Source organism: Sceloporus occidentalis, unplaced genomic scaffold, assembly GCF_023333645.1.
Source record: "Sceloporus occidentalis isolate IW3139 unplaced genomic scaffold, rSceOcc1.0.p SCAF_6, whole genome shotgun sequence".
NCBI lineage: Eukaryota > Metazoa > Chordata > Lepidosauria > Squamata > Phrynosomatidae > Sceloporus > Sceloporus occidentalis.
Genome location: NW_028316986.1, coordinates 5,332,788 through 5,354,263, shown reverse-complemented (window position 1 = coordinate 5,354,263; position 21,476 = coordinate 5,332,788). Strand labels below are relative to the sequence as shown.

Sequence of the window (21,476 nt, the reverse complement as noted above, 5' to 3'; positions counted from 1 at the left end):
TGAATTTCATGTTTAGAGCCAGGTTCTCTCTTCCAAGATATCAGATCATCTTATATTCAAATATCCCAAAATCTGAAAAATTCCAAAATATAAAACACTTCAGGTTCCAAGCATTTTGGATAAGGGAGACTCACCCTGTATGCACAAACACAGGGTGGGTGACAGCTGGCTTGAATACAATGCATGTGAAAAGGATCTAGGGGTCTTAATAGACCACAAGCTAAACATAAGTCAACAGTGTGATGCAGTAGCCAAAAAAAGGCTGTGCAATTCTGGGCTGCATCAAAAGGAGCATAGTGTCTAGGTCAAGGGGAGTATTAGTCCCACTTCATTCTGCTTTAGTCAGACCTCACCTTGAATACTCAGTCCAGTTCTGGACACTACAGTTCAAGATGGATATCTACGAATGGGAATGTGTCCAGAGAAAGGTGGTCAAGATGATCAAAGGTCTGGAAACCAAACCTTATGAGGAAGGACTTAGGAAATGCCTTAGCTTGATGAAGAGAGATTTGAGAGGTGACATGATAACTGTCCTTAAAAATCTGAAGTAATGCAATGTAGAGCAAGCTTATTTTCAGCTGCTCCAGTGGTTAGAACACAAACCAATGGTTTTAAATTATAAAAAAGGGATTCCACCTCAACATTAGGAAGAACGTCTTGACTGCAGAATCTATTCACCAGTGAAATGGACTGCTTTTGAAGGTGGTGGACTCTCCTTCTTCAAACAGAGGTTGGAGGGACATTTTTCAGGAATACTGTAATTGTGTCTTCCTGCATGGCAGAGGTTTGACTGCATGGTTCTAGTGGCTCCTTCCAGCTCCAAGGTTCTATCGTTCTCTGCCATTTTGTGGGTTGAGCAGCGAATGTGGCTCCACAGTTGTCCCCTGTAGAAGGTGCAATTGGCTGTTAGGGGCCAAGAATTTGGAGGATGATGTGAAGGGGTGTGTTCCTCTCGGCCCCGGAGGTAATGCAGTAAGACACAATTACAGCATTTCTGCAAAATGTCTGTCCAACCTCCATTTCAAGACCTCCAAAGGAGAGGTCCTTCCAAGGTAATCCATTCCATGAATAGATTTTGTAGTCAAGATGTTCTTCCTAATGTTTAAGTGGAATGTCTTTTTTGTAATTTGAATCCAATGATTTGTGTTCTAACTTCTGGAGCAGCTGAAAACAAACTTGCTCTATCTTCTACATGACATTACTTCAGATTTTTAAGGACCTTCCTTCATCAAGCTAAGTTCCATAGTTCTGGAATCCCACATTAGATGCAGTGGGGCCTCGCATGGAAACACTCTGCATTTCCTCCATGCATGGGCTACTCTTGCAGCCATGAACTGATCTCTGGGAAATTCTTACCCTTAGAATGTTTTCTGATCTGTGGCTAATAAGGCATGCAAAACCTGTTTGTCCTCCATTGCCTGTGCCCTTCACCCCACCCACCCCCCCCACCTTCAGTATTCAAGCCCTGCAGTGATTAAGGGTAGGATATGCTGTAGAAGTGGCATATCAGCACCTTGAAGAACTGCTCCATTTTCCCTGTTTCAGGAGGGGAGAATCTTGCAAAACTGGTTTTGCAAGCAATCATACTAAGTCTGTTTGCAGAAACATTAAGAATATAGCCTGAAGTGACTAAGAAAAAGAATTAGCAATGAAACAAGGTGGCTGGGCCCCCTGGTTGCATTTCCATTAATCAGAAGGAATGTAGGAAGCTGTCTTAATACCGAAACTATATCCAGAGGTACGCTGTGTTGGCCCTATAGCAAAGTACAATAACATCCAAAATCTACAAAACAGTGGGCAGCTTTTTTTTTTTTGCTTTCTCATGTATGATTTTTAACACATTTTGCCTGATGAAGAAGCTTGCAACATGTATATTGCACATTTTCATTGGCCCAATAAAAGTATCACTGTTTTGTGGGTTTGGGATGTTACTGTACTATGCTGAAACTGACATACATCAGGGCTTGTGTTCTCCCTTGGAAGTATTGCCCTTCCCTCTCTTAGCATTCACAGCTTGGAAAAGTTACTTGTTGGGCTGTAGTGCCCAGAATCAGCCAACCAGCATCACTTCTTGAACAGCAGCTCAGGAAGCCAGAATATTGTTGGTTAATTCCAACTAGAATAGACATATTGAATCATTTTTTGAATTCTAGGTCAACATATAGGTAAATCCAATCGATTCAGTAGATATTCTCTAGCCAAAAGTGACAACAAGATTTAGACCAGAATCACCCAGCCAACATAGTTCAATTTTGGGAGCTGTAGTTCAAAATGGGCAAGCCACACTCTCTCAGCCTCAGGGGAAGGCCATGGCAAACCACATCTGAACAAATCTTGCCAAGACAACCTCATGATAGGGCTGCCTTAGGGTCACCATGAACCAGAAATGACTTGAATGCACACAACAAGAAAAAAAAATTCAAAATGGTTGGATTTCCAGGTTCTGGTCTAATTGCTTAGATTAATGGTCAGTTGTGGCAATTCATTGACATGTGTCTTTCCCATCTTTTAGAGGAATACTTATGAAATCTCTGTTATTTGGACATTCCAATAAGAGAAGTATCTGGTTTTTTGCTTTTCCACTAAGTGTGTCAGGAAGTCAAGACAGATCCTACCTTTCAGATAACTCTTGTTCCCCTCCATACCTTCAGAGATGTCCATGTCACATTTCTTTCTCCCCATGTAATGTCTTCAAAACACTCTACTAGTATAAAGCGCTTTGAGCTAGTGTTCTGTAATCCAGAAACACCTCTCTGCATTTCTTAATGCTGGTGCTTTGTGACTTTTTTTACTTAGGACATAGAGTCTTTGATGTCTGAAGGGAATAAGTCTCGGACAGTCGCCGCAACCAATATGAATGAAGAGAGCAGTCGATCCCATGCGGTTTTCAAGATCATCCTCACGCACACCTTGTATGATATCAAATCAGGGGTAAGTTGAGTTGAGAATGACCCAGGAGTTTAATGCTGCATTATTAGAACCATAGTTTTCAAGATGAGGGAAGTAATACTCCTATAATATTTTGCACTAGTCCGGCCTCATCTAAAGTACTGCGTTCAGTTCTGGGCCCCCATTTTAGAAAGGATATAGAGAAGTTGCAGTGCATTCAAAGAATTTTTGAAAGTACAATTTTTCAAAGTTCCAGACCCATTTCAAATGGGAAGTAGATCTTGTTGGGAAGTGGCCTGGTTGGTGTTAGCCTGAGATTTGTATTGAAATTGCCTTGGTTAGTGCTGTGGTTCTGGTTTCCTCTATTTCACCTCAGTTAGCCTGCAGGCATTGGCCTCTCTGGCTGCATCCACACTGCAGAAATAATCCAGGTTGACCCCACTTAATTTGAACTGCCATGACTCAATGCTTTGGAATTATGGGAATTGTAGTTTGACAATTCAGCATGACAATTCAGTTTGACATTGAGTTGGAATGGTTTATTTCTGCATTGTGGTTGCAGCTGTTGTCATTCCAGCAAGAAGGCTGGAAAATAGTAATAATAGCCAGACTTTAAAAATAAATTCAGTGTGTCCTTGTTATCCTCTGGGGTTTGGTTCTAGAATCCCCCATAGATAACAAAATCCGTGGAATCTAAAGTCCTGTTAAATACAGTGGCACAGCAAAATGGTGTCCCTTGTATAAAATGGAACATCAAGGCTTGCTATTTGGAATTTATACTTTTTTTGAATATTTTCAAGCCGTGGATGCTTGAATCTGTGGATAAAAACTCCGTGGGTAAGGAGGGCCTACTATACATGAACACTCAATTTAAAAACAAACAAATTACAGTTCCTAGAATTCCATAGCCTTGAGCCATGGCAGTTCAAATTAAAGTGGGGTCAAACTGGATTATTTCTGCAGGGTCTGAAAGGCAATGTTGAGAGAACAAGGCAGCATGTCTGAAATGCTCTTCCACTTTTGGTCTCATCAGTCGCAAGATGGCAAAAATAAAAATAAAAATTAACTAGAAATGCAGTCAGCCCTCCAGATCTGCGGGCTCCAGATCCACGGATTCAACGAGGCATGGATTCAAAAGAGGCAACCAAATGAGATGTGAAGCTGGAGAGACTGAGGATCTGTTTTTTTCTTTCTTTCCCTGTTTTAAATTCTCTGATCCCCTTCGTTTCTTTGCTTTGATCTCTGCCAAGAGAGACTGAATCAAACCCTCTCTCCACCCGTCAATCCATTCTGTTTACAGACTCCCATAAAAGCAAGCAGCGTGGTGCCATCTGAGCCTCTGGCCTCATGGATCAATATTGTCTGTCACTGTTTGAGCAGAGTGTGGGAGGAAATGGATTCAGACAGGTTGCCCTGCTAGACTCTCAGAGAGAAAAAGACCAAAAATCCCATCCAGCAGAGAGACAGAGAGTTAGTGAGCTAGCTAGTCAAAATTCCTGTTCAGTTCAAGAGATAAAAAACTACAATATCTCACATCCGCCCCCCCCCCCCAAAATTTTTTTGACACAAACTTTAGCCCAAAGGCCTTCAGTGAGATCAGATCTTGCTGCATTTTATATACAGGCTGAATCTCCCTTGTCTGGAATTCTGAAATCCGAAATACTCCATACTTGTCCACATGGGTGTCTGAGTTAGTCACCTCATTCACGCTGCAGAAATAATCCGGTTTGACACCATTTTAACTGTTCTGGCTCAATGCTGTGGAATTCTGGGAACTGGACTTGGTTATGGCACGAGAGTAAAGCTATAAGCCAGGGCAGTTAAAGTGGTGTCAAGCAGAATTATTTCTGCAGTGTGAATGCAGCCAGTGAAACCTTTGCTTTCTTACTGTTCAATGTACACAAACCGTGCTTCATGCATAACATTATTAAAAATATTGTATATTAAATTAATTCAGGCTATGTGCGCAACCCCCGGGTGACCTTGAGCAAGTTACACTCTCTCAGCCTTAGAGGATGGCAATTGCAACTCCCTTAGGAGGAAACATGCCAAGAAAAACTCAAGATATATTCACGTTAGGGTTGCCATAAACTGAAAAGTATTTCAAGGCACACAAGTCAGAATCAATTTGAAGGAACATACTGAATCATTGAGAGCCAATATGGTGTAGTGGTTTGAGTGTTGGACTAGGACATGGTGGGGCCCGGGTTCAAATCCCCGCTGAGCTGTGGAAACTCCCCAGGTAACCTTGGACCGTCTCTCAGCGTTAGAGAAAGGCAATGGCTAACTTCCTCTGGATAAATCTGACTTAGAAAACCCTAGAAGAGGGTCACTATCAGTTGACTTGAAGGTACCTAAGGATCACAAGGCAGGTAGATAAGGCCATAGCTGATACCACACTGCAGAATTAATGCAGTTTGACACCACTTTAACTAACATGGCTCTATCTGATGGAATCCTAGGGTTTGTAGTTTGTTATGGGACCAGAGCTCTCTGACAGAGCAGGCTACATATCGCACACAACTTACAAATCCCAGAATTTCATTGAGCCATGGCAGTTAAAGTGGTGTCACACTGCTTTAATTCTGCAGTATAGATGAAGCCTGAGAGATTTTTAAAAATGCAGAAATTGTCATAGCAAGAGTAGGAGGTTATGGGGTGTTTTTAGACTAATGGCTCCTTTTCTTTTCACAGACCTCCGGTGAGAAAGTGGGCAAGCTGAGCCTGGTGGACTTAGCCGGCAGTGAAAGAGCGACCAAGACAGGAGCGGCAGGGGACAGGCTGAAGGAGGGAAGCAACATCAACAAGTAAGGCTTTGTTAATAGGGAACTGGATGTTTGAAACGGATGAATACAGGATACATGTGCCTCAGTATTCAGTCATTCATTCATTCATGAGTATGACTTGAAAAGAGGAAAGACCATTATTTTTGATTTCATGGAAAGAGAGATGTGTTCCCTCGATGTCTGGATGAAAAGGAGGCAACTTAACTTGGGTCCAGTCCACAACTGCAGAAATAATCCCGTTTGCTTTAACTGTCCCGGCTCAATATTAAAGAATCCTGGGAACTGTAGTTTTGTGAGCTATTTAGCCTTCTCTGTGAGAGCACTCTGATGCTACAAAAAACTCCAATTCCTGGGATTCCCTAGCACTGAGCCAGGGCAGTTAAAGCAGTGTCAAATTGGATTATTTCTGCAGTGTGGATTAGACCTTAGTTTGTCTAGATTTCTCTACACCCCGATGCTACTGTCTTGTATGTTCTCTTTTTTTCCCCCATGCGTGTTTCTTTCAAAAGCAGAAACCTTTCTCTTTTTAAATACTCTGCCCTCAAAAACTGACAGTACGAACTGGTCGAATTCAGAAGAAAACAACCACTTTTAAGTGAATCTTGACAGGGGAAGTATAAAATTTGACTATAACTCTCAGTCCCCATGTTGGCTGGGGCATTCTGGGAGTTACAATCCAAAAGTGAGCCAGAGTGGTTTAGTGAGTGTTGTACTAGAACTCTGGAGACAAGGGTCAGAATCCCCACCCAGCCATGGAAACCTTCTGAGTAACACTGGGCAAGTCACACTCTCTCAGCCTAGCAGGAAGGCAATGGCAAGCTCCCTCTGTACAAAACCTTCCAAGAAAAGCCCTATGATAGGTTCAGTAGGTTTGCCATCAATTGGAAATGACTTGAAGGCACACAACAACCGCATAGTCCAAAAGCAAATTCCCCCAAGCTCTTGATTCTCCCTTCCCCAAGACCTTTTTTTTCACCTGGTTCTGTAAGTGCTTAGTCTTTGTGTGATTACTGATTAGTAATCTGTGTGTTTATTAATGGTTAGGTTTTATCCTAACCATTACGTTTCACCCACAAAAGTTCCGATACCAGTGACATGGCTGTGACCCATAAGTGCAGCTAAAATATTTCTGTAGGATGGGGGGGGGGGCAGATGCTGCTAAACTTGTGTGACAGCCTGTTTGTGGGTACTGATTGCTATAATATTTCAAAACCGTTTCCTCCACTCTCCCATGTAGATCTCTCACAACTCTTGGGTTGGTCATTTCTGCCCTCGCAGATCAGGCTGCTGGCAAAAATAAGAACAAATTTGTTCCATACCGTGACTCGGTGCTCACTTGGCTACTCAAAGTAAGTCAACAACTTATTCAACATCTCAGAAAGGAGTATAAGAAATCTCTGCTCTGATCAGATGATGCCTACATACAGTCTCTTTTCTGTCCCTGTGCTTGCTAGTGTAAAAAATGTAAATCTTGCAGACTGTCAGCTTTGGCTGTTACACCAGCTGCATCCTTCCTAGAGCTTCAAGATCTAAAGATGGTGGTATGTGTGCTGATAACCTCAAGGCTGGACTTCTGCAATGCACTGTACATTGGGCTACCATTGTACCAAGTTTGGAAACTTCAATTAGTTCAAAATATGGCAGCCAAGTTGGTTACTGGCACTAGGAGTGATCATATTATTCCATTATTAAAATCACGCCACTGGTTGCCATTTACCTTTTGGGCAAGGTACAAAGCAACATACAAAGCATTGGTTGTTACTGTTAAAGGCCTACATGGTTTGGGGCTGGATTACCTATGAGCTCTACTTCTCCTGTATAATCCACCTTATACTTTCTTGTCCTCTGAGGGACATTTGCTTCGATCAGCCAAAACTAGGGTAACAACTGCTAAACAGGAGACATTTTCTTCAGCCGCCCCCAGATTGTGGAATGACTTGTCAGAGGAGATTCATCAACTGGACACACACTCTTGAGTTTAAACAGCAGCAAAAACTAATTTGCTCTGTCAGGTCTATTCAGATGATTTTTAAAATATGAGTTTTAAAGTATATACAGGTTGAGTATCCTTTAAATGCTTCTAACCAGTCTGAAAGTAATTTTATGCATATTTTAAATAATTTTGTGCACGCAACAAATTTTGTGTACACTGGGCCATCAGAAAGCAAAGGTGTCACTATCTCAGCCATCCACAAAAATGTTTAGGATTTTGGAATTCTGGATGAGGAAGATTCAGTACTAATTGTTTTAACATGAATTGGTTTTATATGCTCTTTAAACTGGTGTTATGTGTCTAATTTGTTATTATTCCCTATCTTGATCCATAGGGAGAGGCAAATAAGAAATAATATTATTTATTCATCATCATCATCATCATCATCATCATCATCATTTGTGTTAGGCCTGTGATGGGAGGGAGAGTAAATGAAAATTGCAGCAACCTGCCAGCAGCAAACAAGAAACCCCAGACCTTTGTTTGGAGTGCAGGTCCCAGAATTCCACAGCCAGCATGGCCATATCAGCTGTGGGTTTCTGGGACTTGTAGTTCAAAGAAGAAACCTGTCCATGCTCTTGGGGAACCCACAGTATTGCAAATGCTTCTGAACTGTAGTTTTTTGTGGGTTTTTCGGGTTATGTGGCCATGTTCTAGAAGAGTTTGTTCCTGACGCTTCACCAGCATCTGTGGCTGGCATCTTCTGAATTGTGTCACAATCCCCTGTGACTGTTGCAAATCTTCTTATTCCATATCATACTCAGGGAGATGCTTACCTGCACATGGAGCCTGGAACACTTTTGCTTTCTAAAAGATCTGCACATATATCCCTTCAGTTCCCCTTCTGTGGCTTCCCATGCCACTTTATTCATAATCCATCTCTGGCTGACTTGTGAGTTGGTTTGCTGAGAGGGACAAATACCCCCACCTACCCACCCCTGCTGTTTGATCATGAGTTCTTAACCTCATGTAACCCAAGTTTACCTAGTGTCATGGCTAACCTCAAAGGTTTCCGGCTAAGATGATTAGCCTTTTGCTTCTGCCCAGCAGGGGGAAGGTAATCATTGACTGTGTCTAGCCATTGCAGGTCAAAGGAACGGGTTGGAAGAGGTCAACTGATCATTTCCCTGCAAAAGGCAGCAGAGACAGGGTTGCTCTGTGTGTCCTAGAAGGACATCTAGTCCAATGCTTGCAATTGGAGAAGCTGAAAGAAAGCACTGTGAAGAGCTCCAGGAAGGCTGAAATTAAGCCATTTGACTCAGCTCTTTCTAAATTACCAATGTTGTGGGTGTGTGTGTGTGTGTGTGTGTGTGTGTGTGTGTTGTTTGGCTGAAATCCAGTTGCTTCTCCCAAATTGACTAGAATGGTGAAACAGAGTGGTTCCCAATAGGCAAATGGGCCAGGCAAGGCTGCATTCTATTCACCCTACATGTTCAACTTACATGCTGAAAACATCATACAAAAAGTAGAGATAGAATGAGAAGGAGGAGGAGGGAAGATAGGAAAAAGGAACATCAACAACCTAAGGTATGCGGATGATACCATAATAGTAGTGGAAGACATCACAGAGTTGGAAAGGGTACTAAGGAAGGTTAAAGAGGAAAGTGCAAAGGAAGGATTAATGCTGAAAATAAAGAAAACAAAAATTATGACCACAGAAGAGATACATAAATTCAATCTAGACAATGAGGAAATCGAAATAGTTAAATAATTCCTGTACCTAGGATCAAATATAGACAGGAATGGTGACTGCAGTCAGGAAATAATAAGAAGACTGAGAATGGGAAGGGCAGCCATGAAAGGACTAGAAAAACTACTGAAGAGTAAAGATATACAACTGAGCACAAAAGTTAGAATTGTCAAAGAATTGTATTCCCTGTCACTATGGATGGATGTGAGAGCTGGACAGTAGAGAAAACAGGCAGAAGAAAAATCAACTCATTTGAGATGTGGTGCTGGAGAAGAGTGCTTAGGATACCATGTACAACCAAAAAGGCAAATAGATGAGTCCTAGAGCAGATCAAGCCAGAGATCTCATTAGAACCAAAATTAGAAAATTGAGACTTATGTACTTTGGCCATATAATGAGACTGCATGGATCACTGGAAAAGACAATAATGCTAGGAAAGGTAGAGGGAAGAAGAAAGAGAGGAAGACCATATGCTAGATGGATTGATTAGAGCAGGGGGAATAGGGGCATGGGCTTGAAGGAACTAAGTAGAGGAGGAAGATAGGGAGTCTTGGAGGTGTCATGTCCACAGGATCCTCAAGGTTGACTTGGGGGCAGTTAACAAATCACCATCGCCATCATTATTTATTTCTTAACTGCCTCTCTCTATGGATCAAGGCAGGGAACAAAAAAAATTAACAGACACACCACATCAGTTAAAACACATCAATTAAAATACACATCAGTTTAAAAGGACATACATACAATTTAAAAGGAGAAAATATACACATATTCAAAGAAACCATATTTAAAATTCACAATTTAAAAAATCATCTGGGTAAGCCTGCCGGAAAAGACTGGTTTTTAATGCTGTTTTGAATTCAGACAGTGTATTCAGCTGTTGCATCTCTTCCGGCAGGTCATTCCACAGTCTAGGGGTGGCTGAAGGAAAAGTCCTCTGGCTGACACTTGCCAAACTAGTCCTGGCTGACTGGAGTAAATGTCTGCCAGAGGACCTGAATGTATGGGCAGATTGCATATGTTTTGCTTTAGTGGGGCTTATTTCTCATCAGGTTGGTGTCAACATCAGCCATATGAATGTGAAATTGTATAGAGTCATGGGATCATTTGTTGGAAGCCATGGGCTTCCATGGGCCATTGAGTTAAACCCCTTGCTTAGTGCAGGATTTCCACTAAAGCAGGGGTTTCCAACCTGAGGTGTCCATACCCCCAGGGATTGTGAGATGGAATTTCAGGGGATACGACAAAGAATGGCTTGTGTCCTTGCGGTCATGAGTCATCACTCATTTTTTTCTGAATAAATTAGAATCAGTTTAGATTTGCATTTTATGCACTGGGTTAAAAGCTCCTTTTTTAAAACTTCAGATCCTATACGCACCACTACACCATCTGGCTCTTATACACACACACACTCTTTCTTACACTTAAATTGTGATTGTATTTGCATTATTCCATTATAATTGGCCTCATAGAACCCAGAGAGAGGTGTGTATGTACCTTCAAGTCACCTGTCGACTTATGGTGACCCATGAATTTCACAGGGTTTTCTTAGGCAAGGAATACTGCAAGATGGTTTTCCAGTTCCTTCCTCTGAAATATAGCCTACAGCATTTGGTCTTCATTGATGGTCTCCTATCCAGGTACAAACCAGTGCTGACCCTGTGTAGCTTCCAAGATCTGAAGGGATCTGGTGCCTTTAGGGTATCTGGCCTCCAGAGAGAGGCACACTTAGGTTAAACCAAAGGTACCACAACACAGTCTTTCATACTCAGTTGTATTTAAAGCAAGTGTATTGCCTTGTAGTGTTTTTTCAGTGACCTTTGCTTTTCCTACTTTTCTATTCCCGTAGCAATGAAGATGCAGATGAGTGGGTTCCACCTCCCTCTTGGGTGACCTTTTAATGTCCATTTGACTAATTCAACCCTGAAGCTAATAGTGCAATTTGACCTTATCAGTATGAAGGCATTGTAGGTTAGTTTTATGAGAAGATATGAGAACTTTGCAGAAGGGCCTATCTCTGCTTTCCGGAAAATGTGGCTAAAGTGAGATTGCATGCAGCCTCCATGGGTGTTTTTGCTGCCTTTGACCTTTCTGGCCTCCCAGGACCATTATTTTTTGGGGTGGAGGAATCAATTGGGAAGCCCCCAGGGGGCATAATTCAATTTTTTAAAATTTGTATGGCCTCTTGCACTGTTCAACACTTTAAAAATGTACATTTTTCAAAACCAGACAGAAATTTTCATCCATTCCCAGTTTTCTGGTCTTCATGGTCTTTTGGGAGGGTATGTATGGCCATTATGGGCAGTTTGTACGGATCTAGAAATTCCCCGGGACAGAAAATTGCCCTCAGACCTAGAGCAGTTCCCCATTCCTGGTTTAGGATTGCAACTGGCTGCAGGACTGATCTTATGTTCATACATTTTTGTGTTAAAGCTTTATTAAACATATTCTCAGACGTCTATGCAAAGGTATGTGAGGCTGAGCTTCAGCCATGTATAGAACACCTTCCCTAGCCTGGATAGGAGATTGAGGAGTGCAGCTCTAGCTCTTGGCCATATTTTAAAAACCAGCAACATAATGGAACAGGGAAAGCACCTGGAAGAACTGCAGAAATCTGGGCTTGAACCTGGCAGTGCCTGGCCTCACATTTTAAATCCCGAATAAATAGGATGAGGTATTTCTTTGTACATGGTACAGCAGAGAGAGCAGGGAAGGCGGGGGGCAGGAGAGAGAAAATTAAATCTGAAGATACAATTCCTTTTGCTTACTGCCAGTACTTTCATGCCAACACATTTTTGTCTGGCTTAGTCATCTTGCACAATTATTCATTTCTCTACCTCCCTCAAGTATTTCATTAGTGTTGATTTGTTTTATGCACCATTCAAAGGTGAATTCTTGGACAGCTTTCTCTGATGGTCCCTAGAGGCCATAGTTCTTCCTTTTTGGTTACCTTTCCTAAACTCTCAGTCATCCCACATATCTGTCTTGATTTCTTGAGGAACTATAACTTCCAAGATTTCCTTATAGAAGTTTTTTTAAAAAGATGTTTAAGAATTTGTAAGTGGCCTTACAAAGAGCCAGTGTTGGGTAGTGATTTGAGAGTCAGACAATGGATCTGGAGATCAGGGTTTGATTCCCCACTCAGACATGAAAACTCTTTGGGTGACTTTGGGCGAATTGCACACTCTCAGCCCAGAAAACCCCATGATAGGTTTGCCTTAGGGTCACCATAAGTTAGAAACAGCTTGAATGCAAAAAACAGTAAGTGGCCTCACAACAACTTGTACCACAATAAAGGGAGATGAGGAGAACCTTCTCAGTACTGGTATCCTATTGAAGATCAGTCCTTGGTATATTTATTCCCATAATAAGGAATAATTTAGGAATAAAATAGTTGTGGTGTGTATTGCATAAGAGAAAGTGTTTTGCTTGTGTACTTACAGCATCCCTGCAGGAGAACTAGTACAGCATAGTATAGTCGGTCCTCCACGTTTGTGGCTTTGACTTTTGCAGATTTGATTATTTACGGATTTGATTCATATATTCTCTCTAGGAATCTCTAGGTCTTTCAGCATGATTCTGTGGTCAACTTCCACCAGAAGTCTTGTGGGAGGACCTAGAGAAAACACTTCTCTAGGCATTTATAGGTTCTCTAACACAGTTCTGTGGTCAACCACTAGTAGACATTTACCATAGAGTTGTTTTGGAGGAGCTAGACATCCCAGTTCTGGAGGAGCTAGAGATCCACTTTTAGGGGGAGTCCTGTATCTCTAACTCCAGCGTATGTGGTGGGTCCACTGTAGTTATTAGAGTTGTCAGAGTGAAAATTGGAGAGAGAGCTTCTGTCCCTTTAGTGGCTGTGCAGAGGAGGGAATTTCAGAAGGTATGGCTTGTCCTCTGCACAACCATGGAAGCCCTCTCCAGTTTCCTCTCCAACAACTTAGTAGTTGTGAACATAAGGCATGAGCTAATTCTAATCCTACCCCAGCAAGGATGGATAGTGATGCTTCATTTCTATAAGACATCTTTTGTTCATGTCCTGGAGCAAAGGTGGTATCATCATAGCATCCACAGGAAAAATCAGAGATACATGGACATGTCCACATGGGCCAGAATACTCCAGGAGCAGCCTGTATTAGCCATGAAACCCACGTGGTGACCATAGACAAGTCACATGCTCTCAGCCTCAGGGGAAGGCAATGGCAAACGTCCTCTGAACAAATCTTGCCAAGAAAACCCCTTAGAGCTGCCATAAGTCAGAAATGACTTGAAGAGAGGTACCAACAAATTCTCCATGTTTGGTGCTGAACTGGTCAGATGTCATCAGTATAGTTCACACCAGAACCAGGTATTGGGCCCTCCGTCCTCTGGACTACTTACCAGAAGATCATAGAATCTTAGAATTCTAAAGTTGGAAGAGACCCCCAAGGGCCGTCCAGTACAACCCCATTCTGCCATGCAGGAACTCTGAATCAAAACATCCCTGACAGATGGCCATCCAGCCTCAGTTTAAAGACCTCTAAGGAAGGAGACTCCACTACACTCCAAGAGAGTGTGTTGCTCTGTCAAACAGCCCTTACTGTCAGGAAGTTCCTCCTAATGTTAAGGTGGAATCTCTTTTCCTGCAGTTTGCATCAGTTGTTCTGCGTTCTAGTTTCTGGAGCAGCAGAAAACAAGCTTGCTTTCTCCTCAATATGACATCCCTTCAAATATTTAAACCGAGCTATCATATCACCTCTTAACCTTCTTTTCTCCAGGCTAAACATCCCCAGTTCCTTAAGGCGTTCCTCATAGGGCAAGGTTTCCAGACCTTTCACCATTTTAGTTGCCCTCCTTTGGACATGCTCCAATTTCTCAATGTCCTTTTTGAATTGTGGTGCCCAGAACTGAACACAATATTCCAGGTGGGGCCTGACCAGAGCAGAATATAGTGGCACTATTACTTCCCTTGATCTAGACACTATACTTCTATTGATGCAGCCTAAAATGGCATTGGTCCTTTTAGCAGCCGCATTACACAAAAGATAAGGGTAGGACATTTTACAGTATATACTCAGTATAATTCTAGAAATTTAGGTCACAAAATTGACCCAAAAAACCTGACTTGACTTATCCACAGGTCAGTGTAAGTACTGTATCTTAACGCTTATTTAAAAGAAGGAACCATCTCCTGGTGAAAGGGTATAATCTATCCTGGAAGCACTGGCCTTCCCCTCTGTCATCCATCCAGCCTTAAAAGTGAGCACAAAGAGTTATGTCTCCTGAAATTTTGCTTTGCTTCCTCCTTTAGATCCTTTGCTATATGCCCCTAAATTTTACCCTCGACTTATCCATGGGTCATATCAAAATACATCATTTTGGCTCCAAAACTTGCCCTCGATTTATACATGAGATCGACTTATAGTTGAGTATATACGGTATTTGACCCTTGTGGACAGGACCTTAGAGAAAGTCCAGCATACTTTGGCCACTGTATATTTTTATAGCCTTCTTCAGGGCTTATTTGAAATTTTAACTACAGAAATTTGTGAAGCAGAGTATCTCATTTGATTTACTGGGCAAAAAGAAGGAGGCATAAAATATATACTATCTGAAATGGTTTGGGCTTGCTTTTTAAATAAAACAGATCTCTTTTAAGCACTTTGAAGTGTGTCTCCAGTTTTTCTTGTGGATTCTATTGGGTGCTCTCCCATTTTTTGTTCTTTTGGTGCTATAATAGGAACAACAGCAATACCTGAGCACCCACTGCTGCCATCATTCAGTTAGTTTCAAAGGTGCTAAAATATCCCTTTGCATACTAATTTTCCAGACTAACTCAGCTGTGTCTTTGAAGGCTGCTACCATTATTTTCTTTTCCCTGTGGCACTGAATCTCCATCAAGTTCTACAATGAAAATTCATTGCCTTTGGGAAAAGTAAACAACTTTGATGCCAGTGGGGACAGAGAGATCCTTTGGGAGCAATTCCAACCAAACTGACAAAACATCTGAATGATGTTGCCTTAGATAGGATCAGAATCACACAGTTACAAAGAGTGACAGTACTTGAACAGGCCACATTGTTTTGTGGGTTTGGCTTGGAGAAGAGAAGAGGGAGAGGTGATATGATAGCCATCTTTAAATATTTGAAAAGATGACATGTAGAAGATGGAACAAGCTTGTTTTCTGCTCCTCCAGAGACTAGGACATGAACCAGTGGATTCAAATAACAAGAAAAAAGATTTCACCTAAACATTAGCAAGAATGTTTTTACTGTAAGAACTGTTCAACAGAGGAAGTAAACTGCCTTGGAAGGTGGTTGGCTCTCCATCTGTTGTTGTTGTTGTTGTTGTTGTTGTTGTTGTATGCCTTCAAGTCATTTTCAACTTATGGCGACCCTAAGGCAAACCTTGAAGGAGCCCTTGTGACACAGTATTAAATTTTGGTACTGCAGCCATTCACAGCCACAAAGTTGTGAGTTTGGTCCTTGTCAGGGCTCCAGGGTCCACTCAATCATGCATCCTTCTGTAGGTCACTAAAATGAGTACCCAGCTTGTTGGGGGGTAATTGGCTTACAGATTGTAAACTGCTTAGGGAGTTCTTAAGTGCACTTATAAGAGGTATAGAAATGTACTTGCTATGTTTGCTATCACTAAACTTATCATAGGGTTTTCTTGGCAGGATTTCTTCAGGGGGGGATTGTCTTTGCCATCCTCTGAGGCTGAGAGTGTGACTTTTCCAAGGTCACCCAATGGATTGTCATGACCAAGCAGGGATTCAAACTCCAGTTTCATAGTCCAGCACTCAAATTACTGCACCATACTGGCTTTTCTCCATCTTTGGAGTTCTTTAAATAGAGGTTAGATGGACATCTTTCAATAGTGCTTTAGTTGTGTATTCTTACATGGCAGGAGATTGAACTAGATGGCCACTTGTGGTCTCTTCCTACTCTACAATTCAGTGCCGCCTCAATTGCATTTTGTAGAGAGGCGGGATATAAATAAATTTTATATTATTATTATTATTATTATTAGTGGTTTTATGATATCTCACAGATTCCTAGATTCTTGGGTGGAATCTGAATCACTGATGGTCCAAAACGCCTGTCAGTAACATCTGATAGTCTGTGACACCAAGCATCATCATCATCAATAATTGCATAGTTCTGGTAATGTGAGGAAATAGGTGCAGTCTCCTGTCCCCAGTTGCTAAGCTTTGATTGATGTTGTACATCCAAGCTGCAGTGCAAAGAGATCTTGTAGCACAGTGGCTTCCAAACTTTGGTCCTCCAGGTGTTTTGGACCTCAACTCCCAGAAGCCCTAGCCAGGTGGGCCAACTGTCAGGAATTCTGGGAGCTGAAGTCCAAAATGTCTGGAGGACCAAAGTTTGGGAATTACTGAAGAACGATGATTCTCAAACTCAGAGCATATACACCCTACATACTTCCATGGCACTATTCTCTGAAGATGCCAGCCGCAGATGCAGGTGAAATGTCAGGAATAAATTCTTCCGGAACACGGCCACATAGCCCAGAAAACCCAGAAAAAAATATGGATGCCGGCTGTGAAAGCCTTCAACTTCACATTAGAGTTTTGGAGTTTGGTTCCCAGAGTCCCAGATCATTGGCCAAGCTGGCTGAGGCTCCTGGGACCTGATGTCCAAAACACCTGGAAGACCAGAGTTTGGGAATCACTGTTCTAGCACCTTTGAGTGCTACAAGATCTCTTTGCATACTGTTTTACAGACTAACACAGCTATATCTTTGAATTCTAGCTACTGTTTTAGCTGCCTTATCGCCTCTCTGCTACACCCCATAATGGAGTAATAATAGCAGCCTGTCACACAGGGTGGTTGGAAAGATTTCCAAGATCCTATCCTTGAAGCACTTTGAAGGTTTGGCGTGTGATAGGTTAAATGCTTATTACAATGACTGAGACTCTTGTGGACGCAAGCACTTCAATTCATATCATGCCTTTCCTCTCTAAACAGTCCAAAGAGATGGACCTTGTAAGGCTGATCTTTATCTTCCCCCATCCTCCAAAGAAGGTTAGATGGATAGCCTGATTTGCTCCTGGTTCCAGCCTGGGTTTCCCATCCCTAAACCAGCCATACTTGCTCCAACGCTCTGGTTTCAAATGATGAGGGTTGTTGTGAAAAGCATAAATTCACCACAACAATTAGAGAGAGAGATATTTTAAAAACATGCTTAATGATGCCTGCTGGCAGTTCATGACCTAGATTTTCTAGGCCATGTAATGTATAGAAAACCTTCCCGGTGCCTGCACCTTGTTTAGGGGATAGTCTCTCTTTCTCTTCCCCCTCCATCCCTTTTTCTTTCTTTCTTTCCTTTCCAACATTTTTGTCACTCACATCCCATAAACACGGAGGGAGCAGAATCCAGTGGTACGGTACCTGCTTTGGGCATGCAAAGCCCTGGGTTCAACCCCTAGTACTTCCAGGTGAAAGCGTTGGACATTTATTTATTTATTTGCCCTTGGGTGAGTCACATACTTTCAGCCTCAGGAAACCTTATGATAGGGTTGCCTTTGGGTTGCCATAAGTGAGAAATGACTTGAAGGCAGACAACAGCAACAGTTAACAGTGTGATGTGTTCCTGGGCATGACTTCTTTAACAGAAATTCTGGTACCAGAGGCAGAAATAACATAGACAGAATATGTATAGGTCTTTGCACTACTAAAAAGGAACAGCAGTTTAACACATTTCAGTAAACTTTTATTCATAACTAACAAAATTCACAGGTGAAGTGAAGCAACAAAGGTAACCTTTGCATAAGTAAACAAAAGTTGCGTCCATGCTACAGAAATATTTCAGCTTGACACCACTTTAACTGCCATAGCTCAGTGCTATGCAAATTCTGGGAATTGTAGTTTTGCAAGACATTTACCCTTCTGTGTCAGAGTGCTCTGGGGCCACAACAGACTACAGTTCCCAGAATTCCATAGTGCTGAGCCATGGTGGTGTGAAACAGGAATATTTCTGCAGTGTGGATGCAAGCAAAATCATTTTGAACCTTCTAGACACCACTTGAAAACTCTTTCAAAACATATCTCTCAAAATGTTGAGAGAAAATAACTTTGGTCCCAGTCGGGACAGACAGATCCTTTGAGAGCAGTTCAAACCAAATTGATAAAACATCTGGATGACGTTGCCTTAGATAGGATCACAATTGCAGAGTAACAAAATGCAAAACAACTTGAACAGGCCACATTGTTTTGGATGTTTGACTTAGGGGAAAGAAGAATGAGAGGTGATATGATAGCTGTCTTTAAATATTTGAAAGGATGTCATGTAGAAGGCAGAACAAGCTTGTTTTCTGCTGCTTCAGAGAATAAGGTGTCATTTGCACTGCAGAACTAATGCAGTTGGACACCACTTTAGTTGCCATGGCTCAGTGCTATGAAATCTTGAGATTTGTAGTTTGTTGTGGCATCAGCACTCTCGGAAAGATATCTCACAAAACTACATGTCTCATAATTCCATAGCATTGAGACATGGCAGGTAAGTCATGTCAAACTGGATTGTTTCTGCAAAGCGAATGTAGCCTAAGTCATAGAGCAGTGGTTTCAAGCTACAGGAACAATTATTCCATCTAAACATTAGGAAGAGGTTTTTTTTTACTGTAAGAACCACTCAGCAGACTTTATTTTATTAATTTATTTCTTTTCCAGCTCAGGTTTTATTGCATTGTTTACTACAGATATACTGCTACAACCTGTCATCAAAAGTCTATACTTCACCATACTCTTGATGCCAATGATGTTTTGAGAAAAAAAACATTCAGCTAGATTAAGGACAAGGAGGAATGGGGAGGCAAAGCATCCATATAAAGACTTTGTAAAAAGGAACTTCACTGTTAGAAACTTGGTTAACTGGGGAATAACAACAACAACCCAGCCCTCCATATCCACAGATTTTTTTATCCATGGATTCAAGCATCCACGGTTTCAAAATACTCCAAAAAGATACAAATTCCAAAAAGTAAATCTTGATTTTGCCATTTTACAATGCATTGTATTTAATGGAACCTAAGCATTCACGGATTTTGGTATCCACAGGAGGCTCTGGAACCAAACGTCAGCAGATACCAAGGGCCCACTGTAATAATAATAATAACAATTTATTATTATTATTATTATTATTATTATTATTTATTACCCACCCCTCAAGGCTTGAGGCAAAGTATAACATAGATCAAAACACACAAAACTATTTTAAACATTAAGATAATATGCATAAACACATTAATATCATCCAACATAAAATTAAAAATACACTGATTCATAGAGTAAAATCAACTGGGCAGGTCTTGCCAGAACAGAGACCTCTTTAATACTGTTTTAAATTCAGACAGCTATTGAATCTCTCCTGGCAGGTCATTCCACAATTTAGGGCCAGCCGATGAAAATGTCCTCGGGTGCCATCTCTGTTCCTGCCTGGTTGAAGTAAATGTCCCTCAGAGGACCTGAATATATAGATTATACAGGAGGAAGAGGAGATCCCTTAGGTAACCTGGACTCAAACCACATCTCTACGTCCCACCTTTCTCTGCGTATGCAATGCAAAGAAGCTCAAATGGATTAAAACAAAATATAATTTTAAAAAACCAAATCATTACAATAAAAGCATTAAAAGTAATTGAATAAGCTGTATTAAAACAGAGAGTCAGCATGGTGCAGTGGTTTGAGTGTTGGACTATGACTCTGGAGACCAGGGTTCAATTGCCTGCTTGGCCATAGAAACCCACTCACCTTGGGTGAGTCACATACTCTCAGCCCCCGAAACTCCCATGATAGGTTTGCCTTGGGGTTGCCATAAATCAGCAATGGCATGAAGGCACACAACAACAACATATTAAAACTATGCTAGCTTAAAACAGCATAAAAGCTTTTATATATGTGTGTGTGTGTGTGTGTGTGTCAATGAGAATACAAGTGTAGTGCACATGCACATACACACACATTAAAATACACTTTTGCACAGCCCTCTGATTCCCAAAGGCATGTTTGAATTTTAAAAAACTCCTCCTGATGTCAGAAAGAGCAGAGAAAGGGTCAGCCTAGGTTCTTTGGGGAGGGAGTGTCACACTCCTGGAGCAGCCACCAAGGAAGCCCTCTTCTGTGTCTTTATCATTTAGGCATGTGATAATAAATGAGAGAAAGGTGTAGTGGTTTGAGCATTGGACTAGAACTCTGCTGATCGGAGTCAGATCCTGGCTCAGCCATAGAAACCCACTGGGTGACTTTGGGCAAGTCACATTGTCTCAGCCTCAGAGGATGGCAATAACAACCCCCCTCTGAAGAAACTTGCCAAGAAAACCCCATAGGGTTGCCATAACTTGGAAACAACTTGAAGACACACAACAACACCAGCAAATGTGATAACAGTGTAATTGTGAAACAACTCTCCCTTGGATATCTCAAAACCTGTGCAGGGTTTGCTTGTTGTTTTTCCATGTGAAATCATGAGTGCTTAGTTCAAGCGATCTGTTTCTCTGAAGATGCCAGCCACAGATGCTGGTGAAATGCCAGGAATAAACTCTTCTACAACATGGCCACATAGCCCAAAACCCCCAGAAAAAACTATCTGTTCTCTTGTCTGCGTAAGTATTCAAAACTTGCCAAAATCTCTAATTCTTTGACCTCTCTTTCTAGGACAGCCTTGGTGGCAACAGCAAAACTGCTATGGTTGCTACGGTCAGTCCAGCCGCCGATAATTACGATGAGACTCTTTCCACCCTGAGGTACGCCGACCGGGCCAAGAACATCGTGAACCATGCCGTGGTGAATGAAGACCCCAACGCCCGAATTATCCGAGAACTGCGGGAGGAAGTGGAGAAACTCAGGGAGCAGCTCACCAAAGCCGAGGTGTTGTGTTGGGTTCAGGATTGTCTCATTTTATTTTATTTCATTTGTTAATTTTTATTTAATTTTGTGGCCTAAGGCAGCTCACAACAGAGACTGAAACAAAGTACAATCAGTCCTCCACATCCACGGATTTTGTTATCCACACATTCAGGCATCCACGGATTGAAAGTACAGTCAGCCCTCCTTAGCCACAGATTCTTTACCCACGGATTCAAGAATCCACGGCTTGAAAAAAGTATAAATTCCAAATAGCA

The 21,476-nt window shown here is 41.7% G+C and overlaps 1 protein-coding gene across 2 annotated transcripts in view; it reads left to right on the top strand.

Annotated features, from left to right (window-relative positions):
* LOC149310352 (kinesin-like protein KIF13B) overlaps nucleotides 1-21,476 on the top strand; it is a 198,115-nt gene that overhangs the window by 77,358 nt on the left and 99,281 nt on the right. For both annotated transcript variants that reach the window (XM_089528788.1, XM_089528787.1), the window contains exons 8-11: nucleotides 2,797-2,931; nucleotides 5,584-5,696; nucleotides 6,913-7,024; nucleotides 21,010-21,222. In XM_089528788.1, coding sequence (XP_089384914.1) covers nucleotides 2,797-2,931; nucleotides 5,584-5,696; nucleotides 6,913-7,024; nucleotides 21,010-21,222 — 573 coding nt within the window. The remainder of the gene's footprint in view (nucleotides 1-2,796; nucleotides 2,932-5,583; nucleotides 5,697-6,912; nucleotides 7,025-21,009; nucleotides 21,223-21,476) is intronic.